Source organism: Sprattus sprattus, assembly GCF_963457725.1.
Source record: "Sprattus sprattus genome assembly, chromosome: 12".
Taxonomy (NCBI): domain Eukaryota; kingdom Metazoa; phylum Chordata; class Actinopteri; order Clupeiformes; family Clupeidae; genus Sprattus; species Sprattus sprattus.
The window spans coordinates 4,004,270-4,026,820 of record NC_137910.1 but is presented as its reverse complement, the minus strand read 5'-3'; the positions used below and the strand labels follow the sequence as shown (position 1 = coordinate 4,026,820).

The 22,551-nt window shown below is 44.0% G+C and overlaps 1 protein-coding gene across 1 annotated transcript; it reads right to left on the bottom strand.

Moving 5' to 3' along the window:
• Nucleotides 1-1,624: 1,624 nt before the first annotated feature.
• pitx3 (paired-like homeodomain 3) lies at nt 1,625-20,926 on the bottom strand. Its single transcript, XM_080848855.1, has 4 exons — nt 20,784-20,926; nt 12,609-12,735; nt 8,684-8,889; nt 1,625-3,458 (listed from the first exon to the last, which is right to left on the bottom strand). Exons 2-4 carry the CDS (start codon nt 12,715-12,717, stop codon nt 2,856-2,858), a joined length of 918 nt encoding a protein of 305 aa, XP_080704981.1. The 5' UTR covers nt 12,718-12,735; nt 20,784-20,926; the 3' UTR covers nt 1,625-2,855.
• Between the last annotated feature and the right edge of the window lie 1,625 nt (nt 20,927-22,551).

Genomic DNA, 22,551 nt, shown 5'->3' with positions numbered 1-22,551 from the left:
CACACTAACAGTCCACAGGTTTCCCAGAGGGCTTGCCAGAAATCGCCATTAGACAACTTCCCCAAAAACTTTCAACAGCAACAGGACTTCAGAATCCCCTCCAAACACAAACACACACACACACACAGACACAGACAAAAACACACACACACACAGACAGACAGACAGATAGACAGACAGACAGACAAACACACCCACACACACACACACACACACACAAACCTCCAAGCACACCAGACTCAGGGGTGGCCTTTGCAAATTGCAGTCCTGCTGTCTGTGTCAGGAGACATCTTGTTATGAAGACCATTTCTGAGTTTGTATTTCTGACACCTAATTCAAGAAGAAGAAGATGAAGAAGCTTGGCCCCCTGTGACTTGACCACAGCCACAGCTGCAAACATACCTCTCCGAATCAACCTGGTAAAAATGGTGGGGGGCTTACGTTTCCCAAAATGGCAACCCAACCCAACCCAACCCACCCCCACATGTGCCACAGACAGGAGAGTGCACACACACACACACGCACACACACACACGCACACACACACACACACACACACACACAAACACACACACACACACACACACACACACACACACACACACCTCGGGAACCCTGGCCCAGGACAGCGAGCAGGGCTGTCGACAGGTCAGCCACCCATGTGTCCACACACACTGAGCCGCTAGATCAGCCTCAAACCGAGGGACTAAGCTTTGGCCCGTAAAGCAGAACTCTGGGTTGGCTCGGTACTGAGGGACACAGGGTCCAGATTTAGCTGTGGGGGTGCACTGCACTGATGGGCATTCCCCCCCCCCTGGTCACGATAGGAGTCCGGATGCCTGGGGAACGCTTACGTAATGTTGGCACGGTCGCCCACCCCTTGCCCGCCCCCCTGCCCGCCTGCATGTCCACCCGCCCGCACGGTCTCTGTGGTATGGCACCAGGAATGCCCGTCTGTTACCAGAGCCTTCGCGGAACAGAACGCCATGTGTGCCCCGAAGGCCACGCCACCACTGTAGGTCAAGCAGATCAGTAACAAGGCAGCAGGGACATCTATATCTCTTCATCCCGCTCTCTCTCTCTCTCTCTCTCTCTCCAACTATCAGACTCTCTCTCTCTCTATATTTATATATACGGCTCTTTTCTCTCTCTGTATTTGACTCTACCTCTCTCCATTTGTCTCTCTCTCCCACCCTCTCCCTCTGACTCGCTCGCTTTCTCTCTCTCTCTGACCCTCTTTCTCTCTGATTCTCTCTTTCTCTCTCGGACTCTCTCTTTCTCTCTCTCTCTCACCCTCTTTCTCTCTGACTCTCTCTTTCTATCTTCACATCTACCTTCTGTACCCTTACATAATGTTGCCATGGAAAACAGCTTGCGTTGCTATGGCGGCAGAGAACACTGTGAGTTCATGGCGTCTATACTGGGAAAGGCTCAGTTCATTTGTCACTCACCAGGAAAACATACAAGCAATAAGAAGACTGTTCATTTTCAAGGGCTTTGTGGGAACACTTGGTATTCATAGAAAACAAATCATTTTTATTTTTTTCTTTAATGAGACAAAGCAGGCTACACCAGAAAAAAAGCTTGTTTTTTTTTATAACAACTGCACTCTTACATACATTATTTTACAATCATAGACTCCCTTTTTTTAAAACACCACACAAATCTATATATTCAATGGCTTTTTTAAACTTCAGCTCTCCTTGCAAAAAAAAAATGCCCTACTTCTCTGGCTCTGACAGATGGGAACTCAGATGGTGTCTCTCGCTCTTGCTGGTTATTTGTCTTGCCTCTGAAACTACTCGCCGCTAAGTTTCGTCTTCCTTCTGACAGCGACCCCTAACCCTCGACCTTTGGCCTAGGTGAATGGAATTCATAACAAAGATTAAAATTCCTAGAGGAGGTACGAGGCGAGTGCTCCGGTTCTAGGTTCAGCTCTTGAAGAACATGCTCATCTCATCTTCAAAGTACTACGTATTTGAAAGGTCTCTTTTATTCATTGTTGTTTTCGTTTGTTTGTTGTTGTTGTTGTTGTTGTTATTGTTGTTGTTGTCACATACAAAACAAATAGTTCATTATGTACATCCCCCCCTGGCCACTGCTACCTGGGTGGCCGGCGTGGGGTTTGCGATGTGGCGTCTTCTTCAGTCATCGTTTATCATTGTGGGCCTAGTTTCCCGAACGCTAAAAAGGACTTGAAATCGGTTGTAAGAGGGATATTGCAGAGCGGTTTCCCGACGCCGCACTTACGGCAATGATGAGTCTATGATGTCGCCAAAATCCACGTAGGCCGTTAAGATACGTCGTTATCGGGAAACTAGGCCGTGTTCAGTTCGACGGCTGAAGAGTTTGCCGTCGGTGCAGTAAGTGTGTTCGGGCTCGACTCACTCTCTGGTTTGTTCCGTTTGAATCACGAGAGTCGTGTAGGCCGCAGCAGCAGCAGCAGCGCGAACAAAACCGTAACAATCCTGTTCCGTCTCCTCTCCAGGGTTGTGAAACTGCCGGACTGTTTGGCCATAATGTCTCAATGCCTCTGCAGCGTGGTCCTTCAGGGAGACGTTTCTGCTTGTCTTATTATTGTTTACATCTCGCCGTGTATTCCTGCCACGTACCGTCATCCAATAAGAACAAGACTCTGTGGATCAGTCCATGTGCCCATGCGGTAGCTGAGATGGATGTGATTGGTTCCTGGACTGTGGGGTTGTGTTGCTCATGAGGGACCAGACCCTGGGAATGGGGTGGGTGGCCCATACGGGTAGTGTGTGTGTGTACATGAGTGGGTGTCTGTATGTGTGTGTGTGTGTGTGTGCGCGCGGGTGTGTGTGTTGGGGGGGAGGGGCACGAGCGGCTGGGCTTCATACGGGCCGGTCCACAGCGTACTGGCACGGGCTCAGGTTGGACACAGGGTTCTGCATGGTGGGGTAGGCGAAGTTGGCGTGCTGCTTGGCCTTGAGCCGCAGGCTGGCCAGGCTCGAGTTGCAGGTGTCTCTGTACATGTACGGCCCCGCCGCCGCCGAAGCCGCCGCCGCCGCCGCGTAGGGGCACGCCGTCGCCGCGGAGACCGCCACCGCCGCCGAGTTCAGCCCGCCCCCGTTGAGGTTGTTGAGGTTGCCCAGGTTGTTGAGGCCGGAGGTGGGCACTCCCGTGACGCCCGAGGCCCCATGCACCATGGAGGACGCCATGTTCATGGAGGGGAGCGAGGAGGGCGGCGGCGAGAACATGGGCTGGGAGGACAGCGGGCTCACGTTCATGGAGTTGAAGAAGGGGAAGCTCTTGGCCGACAGCGGGCTGCTCGCCAGGCCCTTGGCCGCCCAGTTGTTGTAGGAGTAGCCCGAGTAGACGTCTTCGTACGGCTGCATGAGCCCGTTGAACTGCGCCCCGAAGCCGTTCTTGCACAGCTCCGCCTGCTGGTTCCGCTCGCGCTTGCGCCACTTGGCCCGCCGGTTCTTGAACCACACCTGGACGGAACACAAGAGAGGGATGAGACACAGGAGAATGGAGAAATGGAGAAATGGAGGAATACACACTTTCACTTAACCCAGTGAAGAGGTTGTGGGTACATTCATAGATCATAGTTCTATGTCAATAAATGATGATGAAATAAATGATGTGTATATAAATGAAATGATTGAACTACAGCTCAGAGATCACCTATGACGTCTATGTGTAATTAACACCAACAATAATCAGGGGGAAAGGACCTTAATTAAATTAAACAACTTTAATAATATAATATAATATCTACGCAATCAAGTGGAGAATTTATTAATCAAAATGATGTCATGCACAAGGTCTTGGTTTTCTTGATCATACATTTATTCGGTTATGATTTCATAGTAACTTCACCATCATTCAGCACTCAAGATGTGCCATTCACATTTAAAATGACTATTAAAAATGATACTTTAAAATGAGACCCTAGGGAACCAAATGTCAAGTAGAGCAGACACCAATTTAGTCAGTTTTAAGATTCTATTTTTAAAGTACAGGAGACAATTTAGAAATGTAATCGCAGAATTTTTGAATGAAAATATATTTGTATGTATCCTCTTCTCTTCAGCACACACTTAGTTACAGTAAACCCGACTCCTTTACCACTTTAAACCCCCAGGCCAGGAATGAATGGGGTCAGGTGACAAACAAATGAAGTTATAAATCTTTCAAAGTATCTTAGTTAGAGCTCACATGTGATTTAATATTCCTCACAAAAGATATTTAGAGAAACAAAATACAATCCACAACGTTTTCAACTATGCAAAACTGACACAAAAAAAAGCAAAGCCATGCAAAGACAAAATTGCGATAGTTATTGTGTGTTAAAAGCTCAACTGATTACTAGACTACTGCTTCCCTCGGGGCCTTTAGCTCAAGCCCACACCACCCGCCCCCGCCAACTCACACACACACTCTCACACACACACACACACACTCTCACTCACACTCCCTTGAGTATCTCGTGCCGTTTCTGTTTCGCAGAAGCATTTGAATGTCAAATGGCGACTGAATGCTTGGATGGGACATGAAGGCGATTTCTCGTGCGGTGAGCAGGGGACACACACACACTACTCTGGAATTATCCAAATCAGTGGAGTTGCAACGTGAGACAATACCACACACAGCTCACTCCCTAACAAACAAAGGGAAGTGTACAGGTACTATCACAACTAATATCACAAAGAGCCAACATGTGCAATCACCAAACTGCACATACACTTACTGTATAGAACAAATTTGCCTGAAATGTATTAAAGCTCGACATTTTATAAAATGATCTATCCTGTAATTCGGTTCTTACAAAAAGAGTAGATATTACGTGCGAAATGAGCTTCTGAGCTGAATTTGTCAGGCACTAAGGAGAGTTGGGAGTGTGTCTTTGGTGGCCCTGGCGTTTGAAGTGAGTGACACCTGGTGCATGGCGTGTCATTTTAAAGAGGGGGTTTCGTTAGAGTGAGATTCCTGTGCCTCTTTGTGTGGTCCCTCCTTGGCGCGGCGCTTAAAAGTGTCCCCCAGCGCGTGGAAGCTTGGCGCCGCGCTTAAAAGTGTCCCCCCAGCGAGTGGAAGCTGGTCTTAGCCGGTGAGGGGTTTTGGCGCATGATTTAGTATTTGAAAGTTTATTAGGGACACATACTCTCCCAATTGCATAAATCAACATGAGAGAGGAAGGCATGTGGCCTATGCGGGCTGCGCCGGTGGCATGGAGATTTGTGTGTGTGTGTGTGTGTGTGTGTGTGTGTGTGTGTGTGTGTGTGTGTGTGTGTGTGTGTGTGTGCATGTGGCCTATGCGGCCGGGGGCCAGCGGGGGATTAGCGTCCTGCATGCACGATTCACAGGGCCACTCACAGACACAGTAGGGCCACAGGGCCGGCCGGCCAACGCGCTGTTGTTCTTTCAAAATAACAACCAAGACTGTGTGCTATGTGACCTTTCCTGCAGCGCCAGGCAGCGTGATGGATTAGCCGTGAGGGGAGGCAAGCAGGAGACAAGAGACCAGAGGGTTGGGACTGGCATGGGGATGTGTGTGTGTGTGTGTGTGTGTGTGTGGGGGGGGGGGGGGTGATTGTCATTCACTGGGTTGTGTATTCACCTGCTCATCATGGGTAGTGCGTTTGTGTGTGTGTGTGTGTGTGTGTGTGCGTGTGTGTGTGTGTGTGTGTGTGTGTGTGTGTGTGTGTGTGTGTGTGTGTGTGTGTGTGTGTGTGTGTGTGTGTGTGTGTGTGTGTGTGTGTGTGTGTGTGTGCACAGGTTACTATGAGCACCTCAGGACATTACTGGGTCAAAGGCACTGTGCTTTTCGTTAGTACATGTGACATAATCCCCCCCCCCCCCTCAATGATCAGTGTTAACAGCAGCATCAACAGCACTGGGCCCAACTGCTCCACAGAAGATGGAGAGAGAGGGGACAGGAGAGAGAGAGAGAGCAGGGGATGAAGAGAGAGAGGGGGCAGGAGAGAGTGAATGAAGACAGGAGAGAGAGGAAGAAGACAGGGGATGAAGAGAGAGAGCAGGGGATAAAGAGAGAGAGAATGAAGACAGGAGAGAGAGGAAGAAGGCAGGGGATGAAGAGAGAGAGCAGGGGATAAAGAGAGAGAGAGCAGGAGAGAGGGAGACAGAGTGGGGGGATCAGGATAGAGCCATCCTTCCTTTTCACTGAAGAGCTCCACAGAAAGCCTTCTCAATATCCTCCACCGCCCTGATCAACCATGACATGGCCTATCTGAGGAAGGTGCTGCCAACACATTGGTCTTTTCACAGTTGAGGCTCTTGGCCCAATCCCATCCACTCCAGGACTCTCTGTGATCTCTCGCATCAAGGAGAGAGTGTGTGTGTGTGAGTGTGTGTGTGTGTGTGTGAGGAGAGAGTGCAACAGTTGGTAACACATTGATGTCACCCAGCTGAGGGGGCTTAGGCTGTTTTGCATGGAGCTTAGGCAGAGTGCTGCCGTCACCAGGAACACAGGGAGCGCAGATCGGGGGCCAGAACCCGCCCGGAACCTGGCCCGGAACCGGCCCAGAGTCGGCCCAGAGCCTGGCGCTACCAGGGTGGGTTCTGCTCACAGTTTGAGTAAGCTTCAGCCCAATCAGATGTGTGTCACAGAAACCTGTCATGCGACGTGACGTGCTCTCCTCTGAGATTCTACCAGTACCAAATGCAGCCCTTCTCTCATATCCTGTCGCATCTCAAGCAGACAAATACTACTGCCACTACAAACCAGCTGGAGAGCAGAGGAGAGGAGGAAAGGAGAGAAAGAGAGAGGCGAGGAGGAGGAGAGGAGAAACACTAAATAAAGTATATAGTTATAAAGTACACGGTACAAAGACAACTACAAACACAACTGAGAACGGCACAGGAGAGACTAAAACGAATAAACAGTGATAGCAGAGGAGGGTGACATAAAAAAGAACTAATCAGATGAGAAAATACTATATCGCCGTTTAAATCGGACTTTGGGGTTCTACATCTCTGCCATGCTTCCTCCATGCGTCGTGAAAGACCTAGGGTGTTCATCACTTCCTTTATTTGTCAATCCTCCCTTGCTTCCTTCCTCCCTTTATTACGTCCCAGCCTCTCCCTCTGATACAAATGTGAAGAAAAGGAGGAAGGAATGCAACGAGGATGAAGGAATCAAGGACATGAGAAATGAGATGTGCTTGCTCACTCACACATCACTTTACGGCAGCAGCATCGCCTCTTTAAAAACATACATTTCTACTGTGTGTAATTGTCATTGGAGAGTCAACATAACAAATAGGGTTGTTGCAATGATTTGTGCCTAAATTGACACAGGTTTAAATTAAATTTCACTATTCATCATTATTTTCTTTATCTATTATGCCAAATGCTAACATCGCAATTACAGAAGTCCCCATTTAAAACCATGGAGAAGATGGAGAAGCTTCAATTAATTCAAACTAATTCCGAATTGAATTCGGCCTGCTTTATGTCGAAGCCTTTAGAAATGGCAGACAATATTGACCTAGAGAGAGGGCACACCATACTTTAGTTGGAAAAATCCACCAAATCCGCTAAAGCGTGAATGTATTTTTTTAAACATGATCCTGTACGCAACACAATCCTCAATGTTTTATTAAAGTTAGCATACTTGATTATAATTCAAGCATTTATTTGGTTTTAATGATCATTCATTTCTGTTCATAAACCACAACATCTATTTTAAATTGAAGGTTAACAGATGGCAGAAGAAAGCATACGAAGAAAGGGGAAGGGAACTTTCACATTGGGCTATATCTCACGCATTCCAAAATCTTGTCTATAGGCTCCAAAAAGACCCGTCACCCCTTGTCACACACCCATCTCTAAAGAGACTCCTTCATAGGATGCTCTTGTGTTTCCTCGCTCAAAGGTTCTCTGTCCTCACTCCTCACTCCTCACTCCTCGTCTCCTCTGGCAGAAATTAAAGAAATAAGACGTCTTTCATGGCATCACACTTCTAATGATTCCTGGGGCACGAGCTGGAGGGCCGAGGACAGAGGACAGAGGAAGCACATAACGGTATGGGACGCACCTCTGGTGTGTATGCCAAATGCTTCCTCAGATCACCCGAGCCCTAACTACTAATGCCCTCATGATCCTTTAGTGCCTGGTATGTCCAACTGCCCATCCTTAAAGGCACCCAGTGCAACTTTATAGGCTTGAGACTTTATAGGCTTGAGACTCGAAAAATAAACATTCAATTCAACTTCTTGTCACGTGGTAAGTTTCAATAACTCCATACCATTACATATCGACATTCAAGGTATGGAGTAATTGAAACTTACTACGTGCAAAAAAGACTAGAAATGTAATGTTTATTTTTAAGCCTCGAAAGTTGCACTGGGTGCCTTTAATATCCACAATACAAGTGTCTTCAGCTCTCTTTTATATGACCATGTAATACATTTCAGATTGTTTTACTTGTATTCACCTATAAAAACATAGCTGCAAACCTACATTGTGTTGCTTTAATCCCAATATGCTCTGCCCGACCCCTGTAGAAACCTACATAATGTTTCTTTAATGCCCACATGTAAAAACCTATTCGTTACTTTAATGCCCACTTTGTGTGCTCCATCCCTGTAAAAAAAAAACTACACATTGTTGCTTTCATTCCATAATATTGCTTCAATGCCCACTTCGTGTGCTCCATCCCTGATAAAAAACCTACGTAATGTTGATGCCCACTCACCCTGACTCTGGCCTCTGTGAGGTTGGTCCAGACGGCGATCTCCTCGCGGGTGCTCATGTCAGGGTAGCGGTTGCGCTGGAAGGTGGCCTCCAGCTCCTGCAGCTGCTGGCTGGTGAAGTGGGTCCGCTGCCGCCGCTGCTTCTTCTTCAGCGAGCCGTCCTCCGCGTTGGACTCGTCCGTCTGGTTCTGGTGAGACTTCTCCGTGTCTGAGAAAGTTCGACGGAGAGAGAGAGAAAGAGAGAGAGAGAGAGAGAGAGAGAGAGAGATAAAAGGAAAGAATGACAACATTAGAAACACAGAGAGAAAGCTAGAAAAGACTGACAGGTATCAGATAAACTGTGTAACGTGCACATAAACACAAGTATCCAACAGAGATGCATACCACCTCCCTTGCATGCTTAAGCCTAGAACATGTAGACAAATTAACAACAAAAATAAAAATAAAAAATAACAACAGAATCAAAGCACACCTTCTGTGTCAGGTTGACTTATTGAATGTGCGTGCGTGTGTGTGTGTATGTGCTCAGTGTGTATCCAGCAGACCAAAGTACTAGTTCCTTCACCCTGGGAGCCCCAATCATCCCATATAGACCCTCAGACACACACACAAACACACACACACACACACACACACACACACACACACACACACACACACCTTCGCCCTGGGAGGTGAGGGACTAAAATAATCAATAATGCCACCCTGCTGACCCCCCCCCCCCCCACACACACACACACACACACACACACCACCCCACCCCACGCAGCAGGCCAAGGTGAGGCACTGCGCCCTACCAAACAGCATTTGTTATGTCTGCCAGAAATCCTCCTTCCCTGGTTTGGCAAATTGCGGACCCCACAGAGCGGGAGAAATTAGCCGGGAGGATAATCCCTGTGGATCAGGAGGCAGTGACAGGGCGAGTCTGGAGCTGTTTGGCCAGGGCTTAACTCTCAGGGAGCGCCTCTAAATGATGAGCCTCTCAGGGAGCCCATCTGCCCCGGGCTCAAACCTCTAGCGCCCCGGAGCCCAGCACCTCTGCCTCTGCCTCTCCCATCTGCCCTGGACTTCAACCCTTTAACGCCCCAGAGCCAAGCACCTCTGCCTCTGCCTCTCCCATCTGCCCCGGGCTTCAACCCTCTAACACCCCATAGCCCAGCACCTCTGCCTCTGCCTCTCCCATCTGCCCCGGGATTCAACCCTCTAACGCCCCATAGCCCAGCACCTCTGCCTCTGCCTCTCCCATCTGCCCCGGGATTCAACCCTATAACGCCCCATAGCCAAGCACCTCTGCCTCTGCCTCTGCCTCTGCCTCTGCCTCTGCCTCTGCCTCAGCCTCTGCCTCTGCCTCTGCCTCTGCCTCTGCCTCCACTGACCAGCCGGCCAAACACATGGACCATGAAACCAGCAGATATTATATTAACTTTACAAGAGTTCACACCAAAGAACTGAAGCATCTAGCTGCTGACAATGCGAGTAGTGTGTGTACGCCTGCACATGACACAGTGTGCAAATATTATACTTATTCATTCCTTTATTTAGGACCATGGTGTGGAACCCATAGCTTTGATTACTGAGGCGATTCTTATTACAGTTTAGTAAATGCAGAAAATAGTATTGCATAAAGAAAGAATACATTTGCAGCAAGTCGTTATTTAAAGACTTATGTGCCAAATAAACAACAATCTTATTTACAATAGACGTCAATTTTATTTTTAGTAACTTTTGTAACTCACATAGCATATTCAGTTTTTTAAAATCCTTCTTAACAATTCAAAATATTCATCAAAACACCCACCTATTTATGCACATATAAGCAATCCATGACATATTATTTAACATCTAATTATGGCGCATACTTAAAACTTTTGTCATTTATTTTGAATCACATATTGACAAAGATTTGACCGGGTCAAATTGACCCTAAAAGTGAGAAATATTTTACTTTATATTCCGCGAATTGATAAAAGTGAAAAATGCAATCTGAAGAGGAAATGATCTAAGAGAAGATAAATACAACTCGATTGTAATTTTCTGAGTTCAAAAGCATTTGTCTCCAATGTGTGTGTGTGTGTGGTCTTCGCGCATTTTCGATGCCAAGCGTTTCTTTCAAAGTCCTTTGATGCCTCGCAGTCGGGTTTCTGTTGAACTGGGTGTCAAGAGCGCGCGAGGTCTCGTTATGCCCAAGGATTTACGAGTGCGAGAAGTCAGGCAGTTGCCCGTGGGGTAATTAAATCTGAATTTATCAGCACGCGGGTCTCGAGTTGTCCTCTTGGCCCGGCAGACCGTGACACACTGTTCACGGTGTCCCCCGAGCCTCTCTTTCCCTGAGTGTCTCTTTTTCCGCCCCTGCGGTTTGCAAAATTGTTCCCGCTGCTCTTTTTTAAATCGCAGTATAGCCCCTGTCCTGACTCCTGACAATAGAGAGTCATCAACCGACATTTTGTCATCAAAACTTTAGCACATACACGTCTGCGTTTTTTGAGTTGAGTTGTTCTCTCCACATGAGCCGAAATATGAGAAAATACTTGTGATCCCTTAAAGAAACACCTTCTCTGGGGGACCTGATGTTTAATCTAAGTCATCAGTATTTATTATTTTGGGTCAAGCAGTTTCATATTCTATGAATATGGCGCACGTGTCCCTACGGTGAGGCTTCGCTTTATAAAAATACCCCCTTAAATAAATAACCAATACCAGAGAACTGCTTCCCGGACAGTAATACGAGCCCCGGCCTTTGGGTTCTCTGGCAAAGATTTGTCAGATTTAATTAATTGATTATTATTATTATTGCTTTAAGTTAAACTCAAACAATGATGTCCAAATTATTCCAAGTGTCAGCTATTCCGAAATCACGCCATGCATTAACCCCCCAGTTTGGCCCCTATTCTCTGATGTTGTATGACCGAGTTACTCCTGCAAAAGCATGCTCACTGATGTCGGAGTAAAGGGAAATAAAGAGAACGTAGATGGTCCTCCTTGCCTTGGAAAGCACAATTTTATTAGCCCGTAATATTTGGTCCCTGCAGCTCGTTATCATTCCCGGACGGTAATATCTAATCCCCGGTTCACATTCTGGCGTTCTCCTAAGCCCCGCTGCGCTCCTGCCTCTACTGTCTGTAGTAAGTTTACATTAGTCACACTTACGAGGTCTGAACGCTGCCGCCCGGCTGCCTGACACGACGTCTGTTCGTTCGCACGAACTTCATAAATGTTTGCCTTTTCCTCCCCATCGGGATCATTTGTCACAGAGATAGACAGGTCTTAAAGCGGACGAACACATTTGGCTGTCGAACGCGGGGCATTAAGGCTTCAAAACGGCCCCATATTTCTGTTTCCTCTTGTCCCTGAGAAAATATAAACTACAATATTTTTAGTTTTGTACTGAGTTATAAATACCTTGTGTTAACAAAATCTACACTCTAAAACAAAGGAACGCATAGAATATTACTAACAGTTTCCATTTTAAACGAAGCACTTTTATATTATTCCGGCAGCTGTGGGATCATTGCATGTTAAATATCCTTGCTCAGTCTAAGATGTTTTAATTTGGTTTGAAGGCAAGCGTGAGGAATTAATCAGTGATGTTTCCCATGAAATATATGCCTGCAATTTTCTGTGGTATAGCCTCTGATGTGCACGCATCACATCAGCTATCAGTGTGAGCCGTTCTTAGCGCAAGGGCCTTATAGCTCATTAACCTTTCATGGGAATTAAAGTATATCAATGAGATAGCTAATGCTTATAAATACATGAATTAAAACAAAGTAAAATCAGAATTTTATTTAGGATGTAAATCTGTAATTTTGTTATGATTTGGCCGAATAAAAACATTTTCGCGTGCTGCTATTATTGTTATTAATATTATAATAAGGTTAATATCGTTGTTGTCGACATTGTTAATAACTGCCATTGATGTGGACTGACCGCTGTTCTCTTGGCCCTTGCAGCCCGGGTCATGTTGAGGGGTGCCGGAGTCCGAGAGAGACAGAGCTGGGCTTCGGGCCTCGCTGTCCGCCAGAAGGTTAAAATCCATAACCCCGACTGCCAGGCTCTGCAAACAGCAATGAAACGTATTTCAGCAGAGTACCCCACAGTTCATCCCCAAAACAGACCATATAATGTACCATTACATATAACAACCTATAATGCCATCTCCTGGTGCCATGCAGTTCACGTATTACAGAAGGCCAAACTTTTTAATTTAGCAACCATTTAAACACCGGAATGATTTCATGTACAATTAAACCAGTCGAATATCAAAATGAAAAGTATGAGTTAATATCTCTGTCGCATGCTTTCATGGCTCTCCTTAAAGACTGCCTTCGATGAGCAGTTATTACATCCTTTATACAGCGTGAAGGTTAACGGCAAATGTCATGAGTGTCTACCGCCTCACATCCTCATATTATTTCCCAATCCGCTCTCATCCTACCCGCTAGTCAGTTTTGCATCGTAAAAAGCAACCTAGGCGAAAACCGACGGTCCTGCACTGCGCACAATCCTGGCAATGCGCTAAAATTCTCAAGTGGCAAGACGCGCTCCGTGGTCGCGCAGAGTAAAGGTGGTAAAATATATGGTGACACTTCGTACTTAAATAGCAGCCTCGTGAGGGAAGCTGACGCGTAATGGAGCCTAAAATAACAGCTCGTTTATTTATACAACCGCAGTTAACACCTTAAAGATATGGCCCCACGATCACTCCCTCAAAGCCCTTCACGATTTATGATGTCGTGGCTGGCTTTCACAACGCGGCGTGGGTCTCTCTCTCTCTCTCTCACTCTCCCTCACTCGCTCTCCTTGTAGCCAGTGGCAAGCCAAGTTTCAGAACTGAACATATCGTGGTCTATGTAGCCTTTAACCCCGTCACTGTGCGCTGGTATGTACTATAGTTGACCTGCGTCCCTTTAATAACGTTGACCTCACCAGTTATGTTTGATTGACTGAGCTCCTCCGGGCCAAACCTCATAACTGCGTTGCTTCAAATGGGACATTTTTGACCCAGTCGACCCCAAAGGGCAGCAGGTTAGTCCGACTGATGTATGAGTGTAGGCCTATGTGTGTGGTGTGGGGGTGGTATAACACATAAACGAATAGTTTTAAGATTTATACTGGCCAAATGAGTATATGATTGATTGATGAATTTTCTGAGCAAATCACTGTCTCCAATGGCTACGGACATAATACGATTATTGAACAGTTTTCAGATATCCATTTGCACATGATGTTATGGTTGGGTAGTCCCGTGCAATTTGCATTAACATGTAGAAAAATGCATAATGAATTAAATTGCAAACAAAAGTACTAGGGAAATCTATAGGGAGACTGGAATTAGTATGCACTAAAGGTGCTTAAAAAAAACTAACATTTCAATCGTTAACATGTTTCTAAATATGGTTCTTTTGAAATTAATATTCGAACAACAAAACTGCCAACGTCCACTCACAGGCCACTTCCTCCCGTTTGACATCTCACTCTGCATGCTGGGAAGGGCTTTGATGGCTTGTTAGCATTAGCTTAGCCTCTAAAGCACATTCAGTGTGTTTGCACACAAGAGTAACCCGATTGCTTTTCTGGTTCAGCGCTCATGTCAACAGACTTGGCGGTGGTAGGGGAGCGGCCCTGGGAGCGCAATACAGACATATCCCTGGGTAGCCCTATACCGTGGAGTAGAGCAGAGGGGTTGGGTGGCATTAGTTTGAGCCCCTAGAGAGTTCATATTCACATCTGACGAACATCTTTAGACCCTCATGCGGTTCCCTAATGTGGCACACTCCATGCACGTAACGGTGGTAATTTTTGTCTGGAAGGCACTTTGAGGCCTGACAAAGATGTCATATGCATGGTGTTTGCATTCTCGCGAGTCATATGTTAATTTAAACACACGGACCTATAGGGCTTCTTGCATATTCCCAAAACAAAGGAGTGATATGTTGATATAAAATGTATATCCGCATATCAAAGAGGTCTGTGTTTCACCTGAAAACGCAAGTCAGCATCCATAGTCACTCGTGTGAAGACTAACTGTATAGACGTGTCTGCTGTTAATTATAAGCGCATACTGTAATGATAATCATGTGTGTTTTTATATACATAGCCAAACATTATTAAAGAGTCCAACTGATTTTTTTCATTTTAATAAATAAATGAACACATTTTGTAAAGGGCCCATATTCAGTTCGAATGAAGAGACCAAATAGGCTACATTATGTCAATCTGTTGACAACAACATGTATGATATCGTCAGACTAGGTTACCGAGCCTTTGATTTAACGGTCCTTACTGAAACAATTCACTTGTGTGCAACTGATATAATGCCCAAAGGGAGAATGGCACTCAATCACAAGGCATGCACATCTATAAAACTCCATCACACGGCATCTCCATCAACAGACAACATTTCACCAGTTTACGGTCCTAATAGTGTCACTACATGTCATGTGGACTTTTTTAAACGAGCAGTTGCCAGTACATTCTACGTGTAAGATAATTGTCTGAATTAATAGAAGACTACTCCTGGACCATTTCTGACGTCGACCACGTTTTGCATTTTTTTTTAAGTGATTCTTATATTATGCAAGCGTTTCTGCATGCATTTGCATTAAAGTTTAGTTAATCGCACTTTTGCAGCTCTTTCAAGGCTAAAGAGAAACCCAATTGTAGTACCCCTTTTTATCACAGTGCCTGAATATAATGCAATATTAACCTCACATACTGTAATTTTTTTTTATAAATAACGAAACTACCGCCTCTCTCCACATCATGTGGATATGTCAATCTACCTCGCTTGGGTTACCAGAGCAGGTTGCTTGACTGTGGGTGTTGGAGGACATTTACCATTAGACATGTCACAACTAGACTTCTCATGGTAAAAGTTACAATCGAACTAGCCAGAAACCTGCAATTTCAGCAGTCACTACGAAGCTTAGGCGAAATGTCAGTTTAGTTGAAATCATAGCTCCTGGACCTAATGAGCCTGTGGGTATAACATCAATCTTTACCGTAACAGCGATTAAGAGTTGCGGACAAACACGACTCCACGACCTCCCCAAGCACGAAGTTACTTGCCTGATATGAACAGCTGTCTTTTGTAGACGGTACCATCTGAGAAGTGCCGTATCGCTCAGAAATATGACTATGACCAGGGCACATTTCCACCGTGACAGTGATGAATGGCGGCCGTTTCAGCTAGGTTGTCCGGTGGCTGTACTCTCTCTGGCCGAAGCCGTGAGTGACGTAGGATAGTTATTTAATCTAGAACAAGGTGCGAGTACCCCACCAACCCCACCCGCTCCAACCCCCTCCCCTCGCGTACCCGTCCCTCTCTACAGGCGCCAGATTGCTACTTCACATTCTAGGTCTGCGTCAAGAACTGTCTCAACCTCGGCATTGATGAACGACTCCAAATATTACTTCTTAAATGTTCTCATATTGTCGATCGTAAACGGCATCGTACACGGGGCATAATGGACACTTTACCCTATTGCGTTTAGTTTCGGCCTATACTTTTAACTTCAGATCTAGGACACACTGAAAAATATCAGCACTTATAAAATAAGTAAAAAATAAATAAAACAGCATGGAGGACCACAGATATAACATATAACAAATATATGTTTCTAGTTGAATTGTGCACTTTAATAATCCCAAAAGAATCCCAACCAACTACCGATATAGGCTACCACAATAATAAAACCAATTTGAAAATTGTAGCTTATGGGCGAACCGTGTAACTCGAAGCAAAGACATTATACTTCAAAAATGTCTTCTTGTTAAGAGTTAGACTATGCTTTCCATTTTTTCAGTAGAATCAGATTTTTTGCAGGTAGCCTAAAATAGTTTTAATTAAACGATAAAAGAAACACAATTTTTACAATGTTAGTTGTTCTGAACGTAGGCTACCAGTAGGCCTCCTGTTAGTGTAACAGTAGCCTATAATAATAATAATGATAAAAATAAAGATAATAATTCTACTACTAATAATAATGCATATGTTTGGTGAAGAATGGCGATATTACAAAATCTGCAACTGTATTTTTGTTCTGTAACTTACTCTGGTTAAGGCACTCCACCCATAAACATGTTGCGCACATTCGAACCTTTAACATTCTTGTGCACTCCAGCGTAAGAACATAGCCTATTTTAATATCTATGTCTAAAATAACCAAAACACGTGTTCAAAAGTAGGCTATCCCAAGATAACAGCCGTCTTAATATGTTGATGGTCATGCAGGTCAGTGGCTTGCATGAGAGAAAGCTCTTTGCATAAGCAGAGGGACATGGATCTCATTAAAATATATATATCTAATAAGAGAAAAGATAACTGCGGACAGAAATCCCTTCATTTTTCAGGAGATTGCCAAGCCCATCTGCTAGTGGGGAAGCGGGCAGACTGCTGCATTTCCGCGCGCTGGGGCATCAACCGGGGAATTATTCATAAACGCGCCGAGCATTAATTCTCGGGATTAGGGCTTGATTAAGATGTGTGTCACTTCGCTGTCTGGGAACTTATTAAGGGCTTGCTCGAAGAGGCGGCAGATGGAATTTCTGTCCAATGTTTGTAGATGTTAATTTCTCCCCTTCTAACATCCATTTGCATTTGACTGAGTGTGTCACTGCGCGATTTTCCCCTCGAACACCGCCTCCACAAACCTATGTTCTCCAGGATTCGGTCTCTATATATTCTGATCTAAATAACTTCATTGGTGTTTATGAAAAGTGAGCTGTAAAAAAAAAAAATGACTTGAGATGAGGACACGCATGTCTTTTGCTCTAAACAACAGTGGGAATATCTCCCTTTCTAAGGCGGTGGTTTATTTAGTCTGCCCTGAGCATATACAAACAACATATGGACAAATGTCCTGCAAGACGGAAGTGCATTAGATAAATCCAAATTTAAAGAAGTTTAGAGTTGGATTAAATCCTGATATTATATTTTTGTCTTTGAATCAGTAGGTTACCCAATTAATCTAAAAAAAAAATTGTACAAATAATTTCGTAAGAAAAGAGACAAATCATTTATTTAGACTAGTTATTTATTTTCACTAAGCGTCTAAGAAATAGAGATATATACCTGCAGTTTTTTTTCTCTGACATTTTACTAGCTAAACAAATAGAAGAGCAGGGGACAAGAAAGGCTAGCCTATAGGGTCCGTGTTTTACAGTTAAGGTGTCTCTTATACCTTACTAAAGTTTTATTTTTTTCTACGAATGTTTCCCAAGCCATCTAACCATTGACAGTTACCCTAAGAGAAATCTTCCTACGTAGACATCGATGTTGCTGGAATCGATTATTGCCATTCACTTATGAGCAAGCGTGAGGAGATGGGCATGACACAGGAGCGCAGGTGATCATTATTAGAACATCAAAAAGAAATAGGCCTGTCCTACTGTGTAAAAATAAAACGTTCCTAAATGAGAACGGTTGTAAGCTACATGTTACTTATATATCCTATTCGCAAGGAATTAATTCTGTGTTTTTACCATGTTTTTTTTAATTTGTATTAAATGAAACACTCAACATAATGCAACATATTGGCCTTACATCGCAGTCAATCCTTCGTCCAGACACTGACACATCATTTTAGGCTCTTAAACGTTGGTTTAATCTGAAAACGGTGTTAAGGTGTATCTTAAACCAACCTCAGGCAAGTATCTCTAAGGTATACCTTAGCCAAGGACGTTCTGGGAAACACCTTGAAACATTAAGGCATAACTTTCTTAGCGTTTAAAAGGCTCTGGAAAACGCGCTCCAAACCCTTTAATTTAAAAACTAAAATGTCTGAACATGGCATTACGCATGACACACTATTGCCTCTATCATTTCAGTAACTCTTAGTATGCCGTAGTATGACTATCTCTGTGGTTTAAGGTTGAAGTCATTCATATAGACTTAAACGTGGCGTTTGTTGACAGTCCATTGGCAAACAAAACACTAGGGGCAAGGATGAACTCACAATTATGGATTGAAGCTAAATCCCATGAGAGGACCCATGAGAGTTTTGTAGCTTTAAATGCTACATTCATTCATCAGCTAAATTCATGCACTCAGTGTCCTATGCAGTCGGTATATTTTGATAGGCTATATAAAATATATCTTTTTCTTAAAACAGATAATGATAAAATAGAAAACATAATTTAAAATCCCCTGACGTGTTTGAACCCATTTTTTTAGTTGCAGATGTCATCTTGTTCAGAGGGGATTTTGGTCAGGATTTTGCATTTAATTTTAATGCTTTTATACAGTAGCCTACATTGGTCATGACAAGCAGCATCCTGAAAATCGAGATTATTGTTTTTACTTGGTCGTCAAGGACATGGAAAGAGGAGCTATTTTGCAAGAGCGCAGTTGCGTTTGCATACCATATTTTACAATATTGAGACTACTGAGGCCACACACTTAAGCTTCGCTCAGAATTATACAACATTTGTAGCAATCAGAGATAAAAAGCTATTTAATTGGCGTGCAGCGCATATTCTACATGTGATTATGTCAATGACCGCGTAGGGACTGCAATAGTGGTTCATATACTATTTCTTCTGATTTCATTAATAGACTAATACAAACATTATGGCAACAACATGCTAAAATGTACATTTTAACAGCTAATAAATATGAAATGAACATCCACATTTTTCGTTAGTTCCACTGCACTGTTTAAATAGCCTACAACATTTTTGCAAAAGACACACGCTATTTTTCATGCATTTCCCAAATACCAAAGTCCCTTTGTTTCATTCATGACGACTGCCTCCTTCCAAACTATAAGGTTTATATTACAAATGAATAACATTGATATTGTAGGTATTTATATTTGCTCAGTTGACTACATAGGAATAATTCATCTGAGAAGTAAATTAAATAATGGAATGATCGAAATGTTTCACTGATTTCTCGGTGAACACAACTGTGGCGTGCGTGGATTTTTGAGAGCCATGAGAGAGACAGAGACAGAGAGAGAGAGAGAGAGAGAGAGAGAGAGAGAGAGAGAGAGGCGCGCACGGCGGGGAGGGGGGTAGAATTCTGTTTTTCTTGTTGGTCTCTTGCGGCTCAAGAACACCTGCCACCTATCAATTTTGGATAGATCCCACAAATATTTTTGCCCTCTAAAATATTCTCAAACTGGATGTGTATCAAATGTCTTACAGTCTAACAATGACGTTTAGTTAGACAACAAATTTAAACAAAAAAAACTTTTTGTTTCGAGCCAAAAATACAATTTAATATTGTGTGCTATAATAATGACTATTGGCCTATACGTTTCAGTAGCAACTTCTCAAAGTAAAAAGATAGCAATAATACTAATTCATTGCAGCAACTCGATGTGTGCAAGAGGTTCATGTGTGCAAGAGGTAGACCAGTGTTCTGTTTGACCATCATTTAAACGTGTAGAACTGGATGTTTGAGTAATCTTTTAACCATAGAGCTAAAATGCCATGCATTAGCACAATGTTAACACGCCTGGCATTATTAATCTAGAAAATTGATCCTGTAGGCTACAGCAAACCTCAGTAACAAACCCCGTTTAACACGAATGGCTAGTTTGAGAACAGTACTCTTTAAAGAACTAAAACACATTCACTGGAATCAGTCCCCTTTCGCGCACGTTTTGAAACTAATACATGTCATATCAGAAAGACAACGAGCACTGCTGGTTGAAACTGTTTTACGAAGTTATGCTTCCAGCCTGCTGCAAAAGCCACGTACCTGCAGTGGGGTTACCAACACTCGGTGGAATCTACAGCGCAGGTCGCAGCGATTCAATAACCTCGTCGTGATGATAAGCTATTAATCTCCCTTCAATTGCTCAAGGATCTCCACTTACACAAATGCGACAAACAGACTCTCCAGCTCAAGACGAAGAGCCGGGCTGTGCAGGCCGTTTGTGACAGATATGTGATGCGCGCAAGGCTTTATAGACTTCGCTAGTCGGCGGCAGGAGAAAAACTACCTTATAGACGCAGACACTATCTACGGCTTGAGTTAACTCTCAGCGGACCACTGGACGACACAGATAATAGAATAAAGTTCCTTTCCACCCACTGCCTATGCAACACCCAAATGGAGGCAATGGAAAGCTCCGCGCAACAGATATCACTTACATTAAATCCCGGTCTGTTGACAGTAATCCCGCGGTAAAAGCGAGTTTATCTGGCGTTAGTAATGCTCCTAGATAGTCGTTGTCGTCATGTAGAAAGTTCCTGCGGCTGTGAGCGTAAAACCGGCAGTTTCCCTCCTCCAGTGTTGTCTGACATGAAGGCAGCTGTGCACTGCGAGCTTGGTCCTCACCCGGAGTGGGACTGACTTATGCTAAATATCCTGGGCGACAGGTCGGCGGAAAAGAGGCCGGCCCACTTCATGTCCCTCTCTATCCCTCCCTCCTCTGTCACTCTCTCTTTCTCTGTCTCTCCATAGTTTTTTTTCTCTCTCTCTCTCTCTCTGTCATAAGCTAGTTGCACTCAACCCGCATTGAAGTGGCTATAGTGAACCATGTGTGAATAACGTGAGTTATTTGGCACTGAACAAACACCTTATGTAGTAACATACATTTGTATTGTGTTAACAGTGTGTGACTGTGACATTGTGTGACTTTAAGTTGACTTCAACAGAAATATAGCTGATTAACATACAGTTAACAAAAATAAATAATCGTCTATGGAAACTGATAGACATTACATTAACTCTTGCTTGTAGCATGTCAGTGATACTGTTCCATCCACTGCTTGACTCAACGTACAACAGAGACACTTTCATATTATATTGTGCCTTTCTCACTTTCTATATGAAAAACTATGTATTTTCAATGCTCAACAATCCAGCCATTTGATCGGAGCTCCCTTGCCCTGTTTTGAATGGATAGAGCAGACGATGACAACTCCCCCTTGTGAAGAGCATCTGCCCTGTGATGACATACTCATGTAGCTCTTACTTAGATATTTCTTTTCATAAGTGGACTTTGTTCTTTTGGATCTGAGTGGAGTGGATGAAGGATCTGATGTCAGGATTGTTACAGTACAGCGGGGTGAAGAACTGTACCACCATTCAGCATTTCCAAGTTGCTTTATAGATATTCAAGATGCCATTCGAGTTATTTTGTGGAAGGTCTGTCTGTATGGAATTGAATGTTCTGTTTAATGGAATATTGTAATAGTAAGGGTTTCCAAGCCATATTGGCATTTGTTCACACAGACTGGGCTTGTAATCCCGAGTATGTTAGTGAGCAATGATACGTGTTAAGGGAGTTGTTCAACGGCTGATTTTCAACAAAATAAGACAAGAGCAATGTTCTGTTTTGAAAGAACACTTCCCAACGGCATCCATTTAGTATAACATAAACATAATGAGTTACAACACTCAGTTTTAAGTCATTTTTAAGGTTTCAACACTAGAGCTAACTCAGAAACAATGATGTCAGCAGAACATTTGATTATTTATTAGAAGAAGTTGCATGTCAACATTTACATATTTGTTTGACTAAATGTAATCAAAACCAAATGTTTGACAATACATTCTGCATAAGGCTGAATATGACATAAGTACTGGACAGCTCATTTGTGTACTAGGAGGACTGCAAAGACAAATCAAGCATAGAACAAGCTTAAAGCGAGATTGTGTAGCATATGAGGTATGGATCCATGCCATTTAACCAGAGATCTTTAGCTTTCCTGGGTCAGATTGTTACATTAGTGTCAGAAGTGGAATAGGTGTCCCCCCTGGAAGAATGGAAGGAGAGATGCTGCACCTACACAGAGCCGCTGAGCACCCAGTGCTAGGAGGTCCTGGCCTGGTGGGAAGATGAAGATTTATAAGGTAAACATGGTAAAAGATGCATACACGCACACACACACGCACACACACACACACACACAC

Excerpts from the sequence above, each read along its gene's own strand:
- pitx3 (XM_080848855.1), bottom strand. The coding sequence starts at position 12,717 with ATGGATTTTAACCTTCTGGCGGACAGCGAGGCCCGAAGCCCAGCTCTG. Across the intron at positions 8,890-12,608 it reads CAAGGGCCAAGAGAACAGCG|ACACGGAGAAGTCTCACCAG; the intron begins GTCAGTCCACAT and ends GAACTTTCTCAG. Across the intron at positions 3,459-8,683 it reads TCACAGAGGCCAGAGTCAGG|GTGTGGTTCAAGAACCGGCG; the intron begins GTGAGTGGGCAT and ends TGTTCCGTCCAG.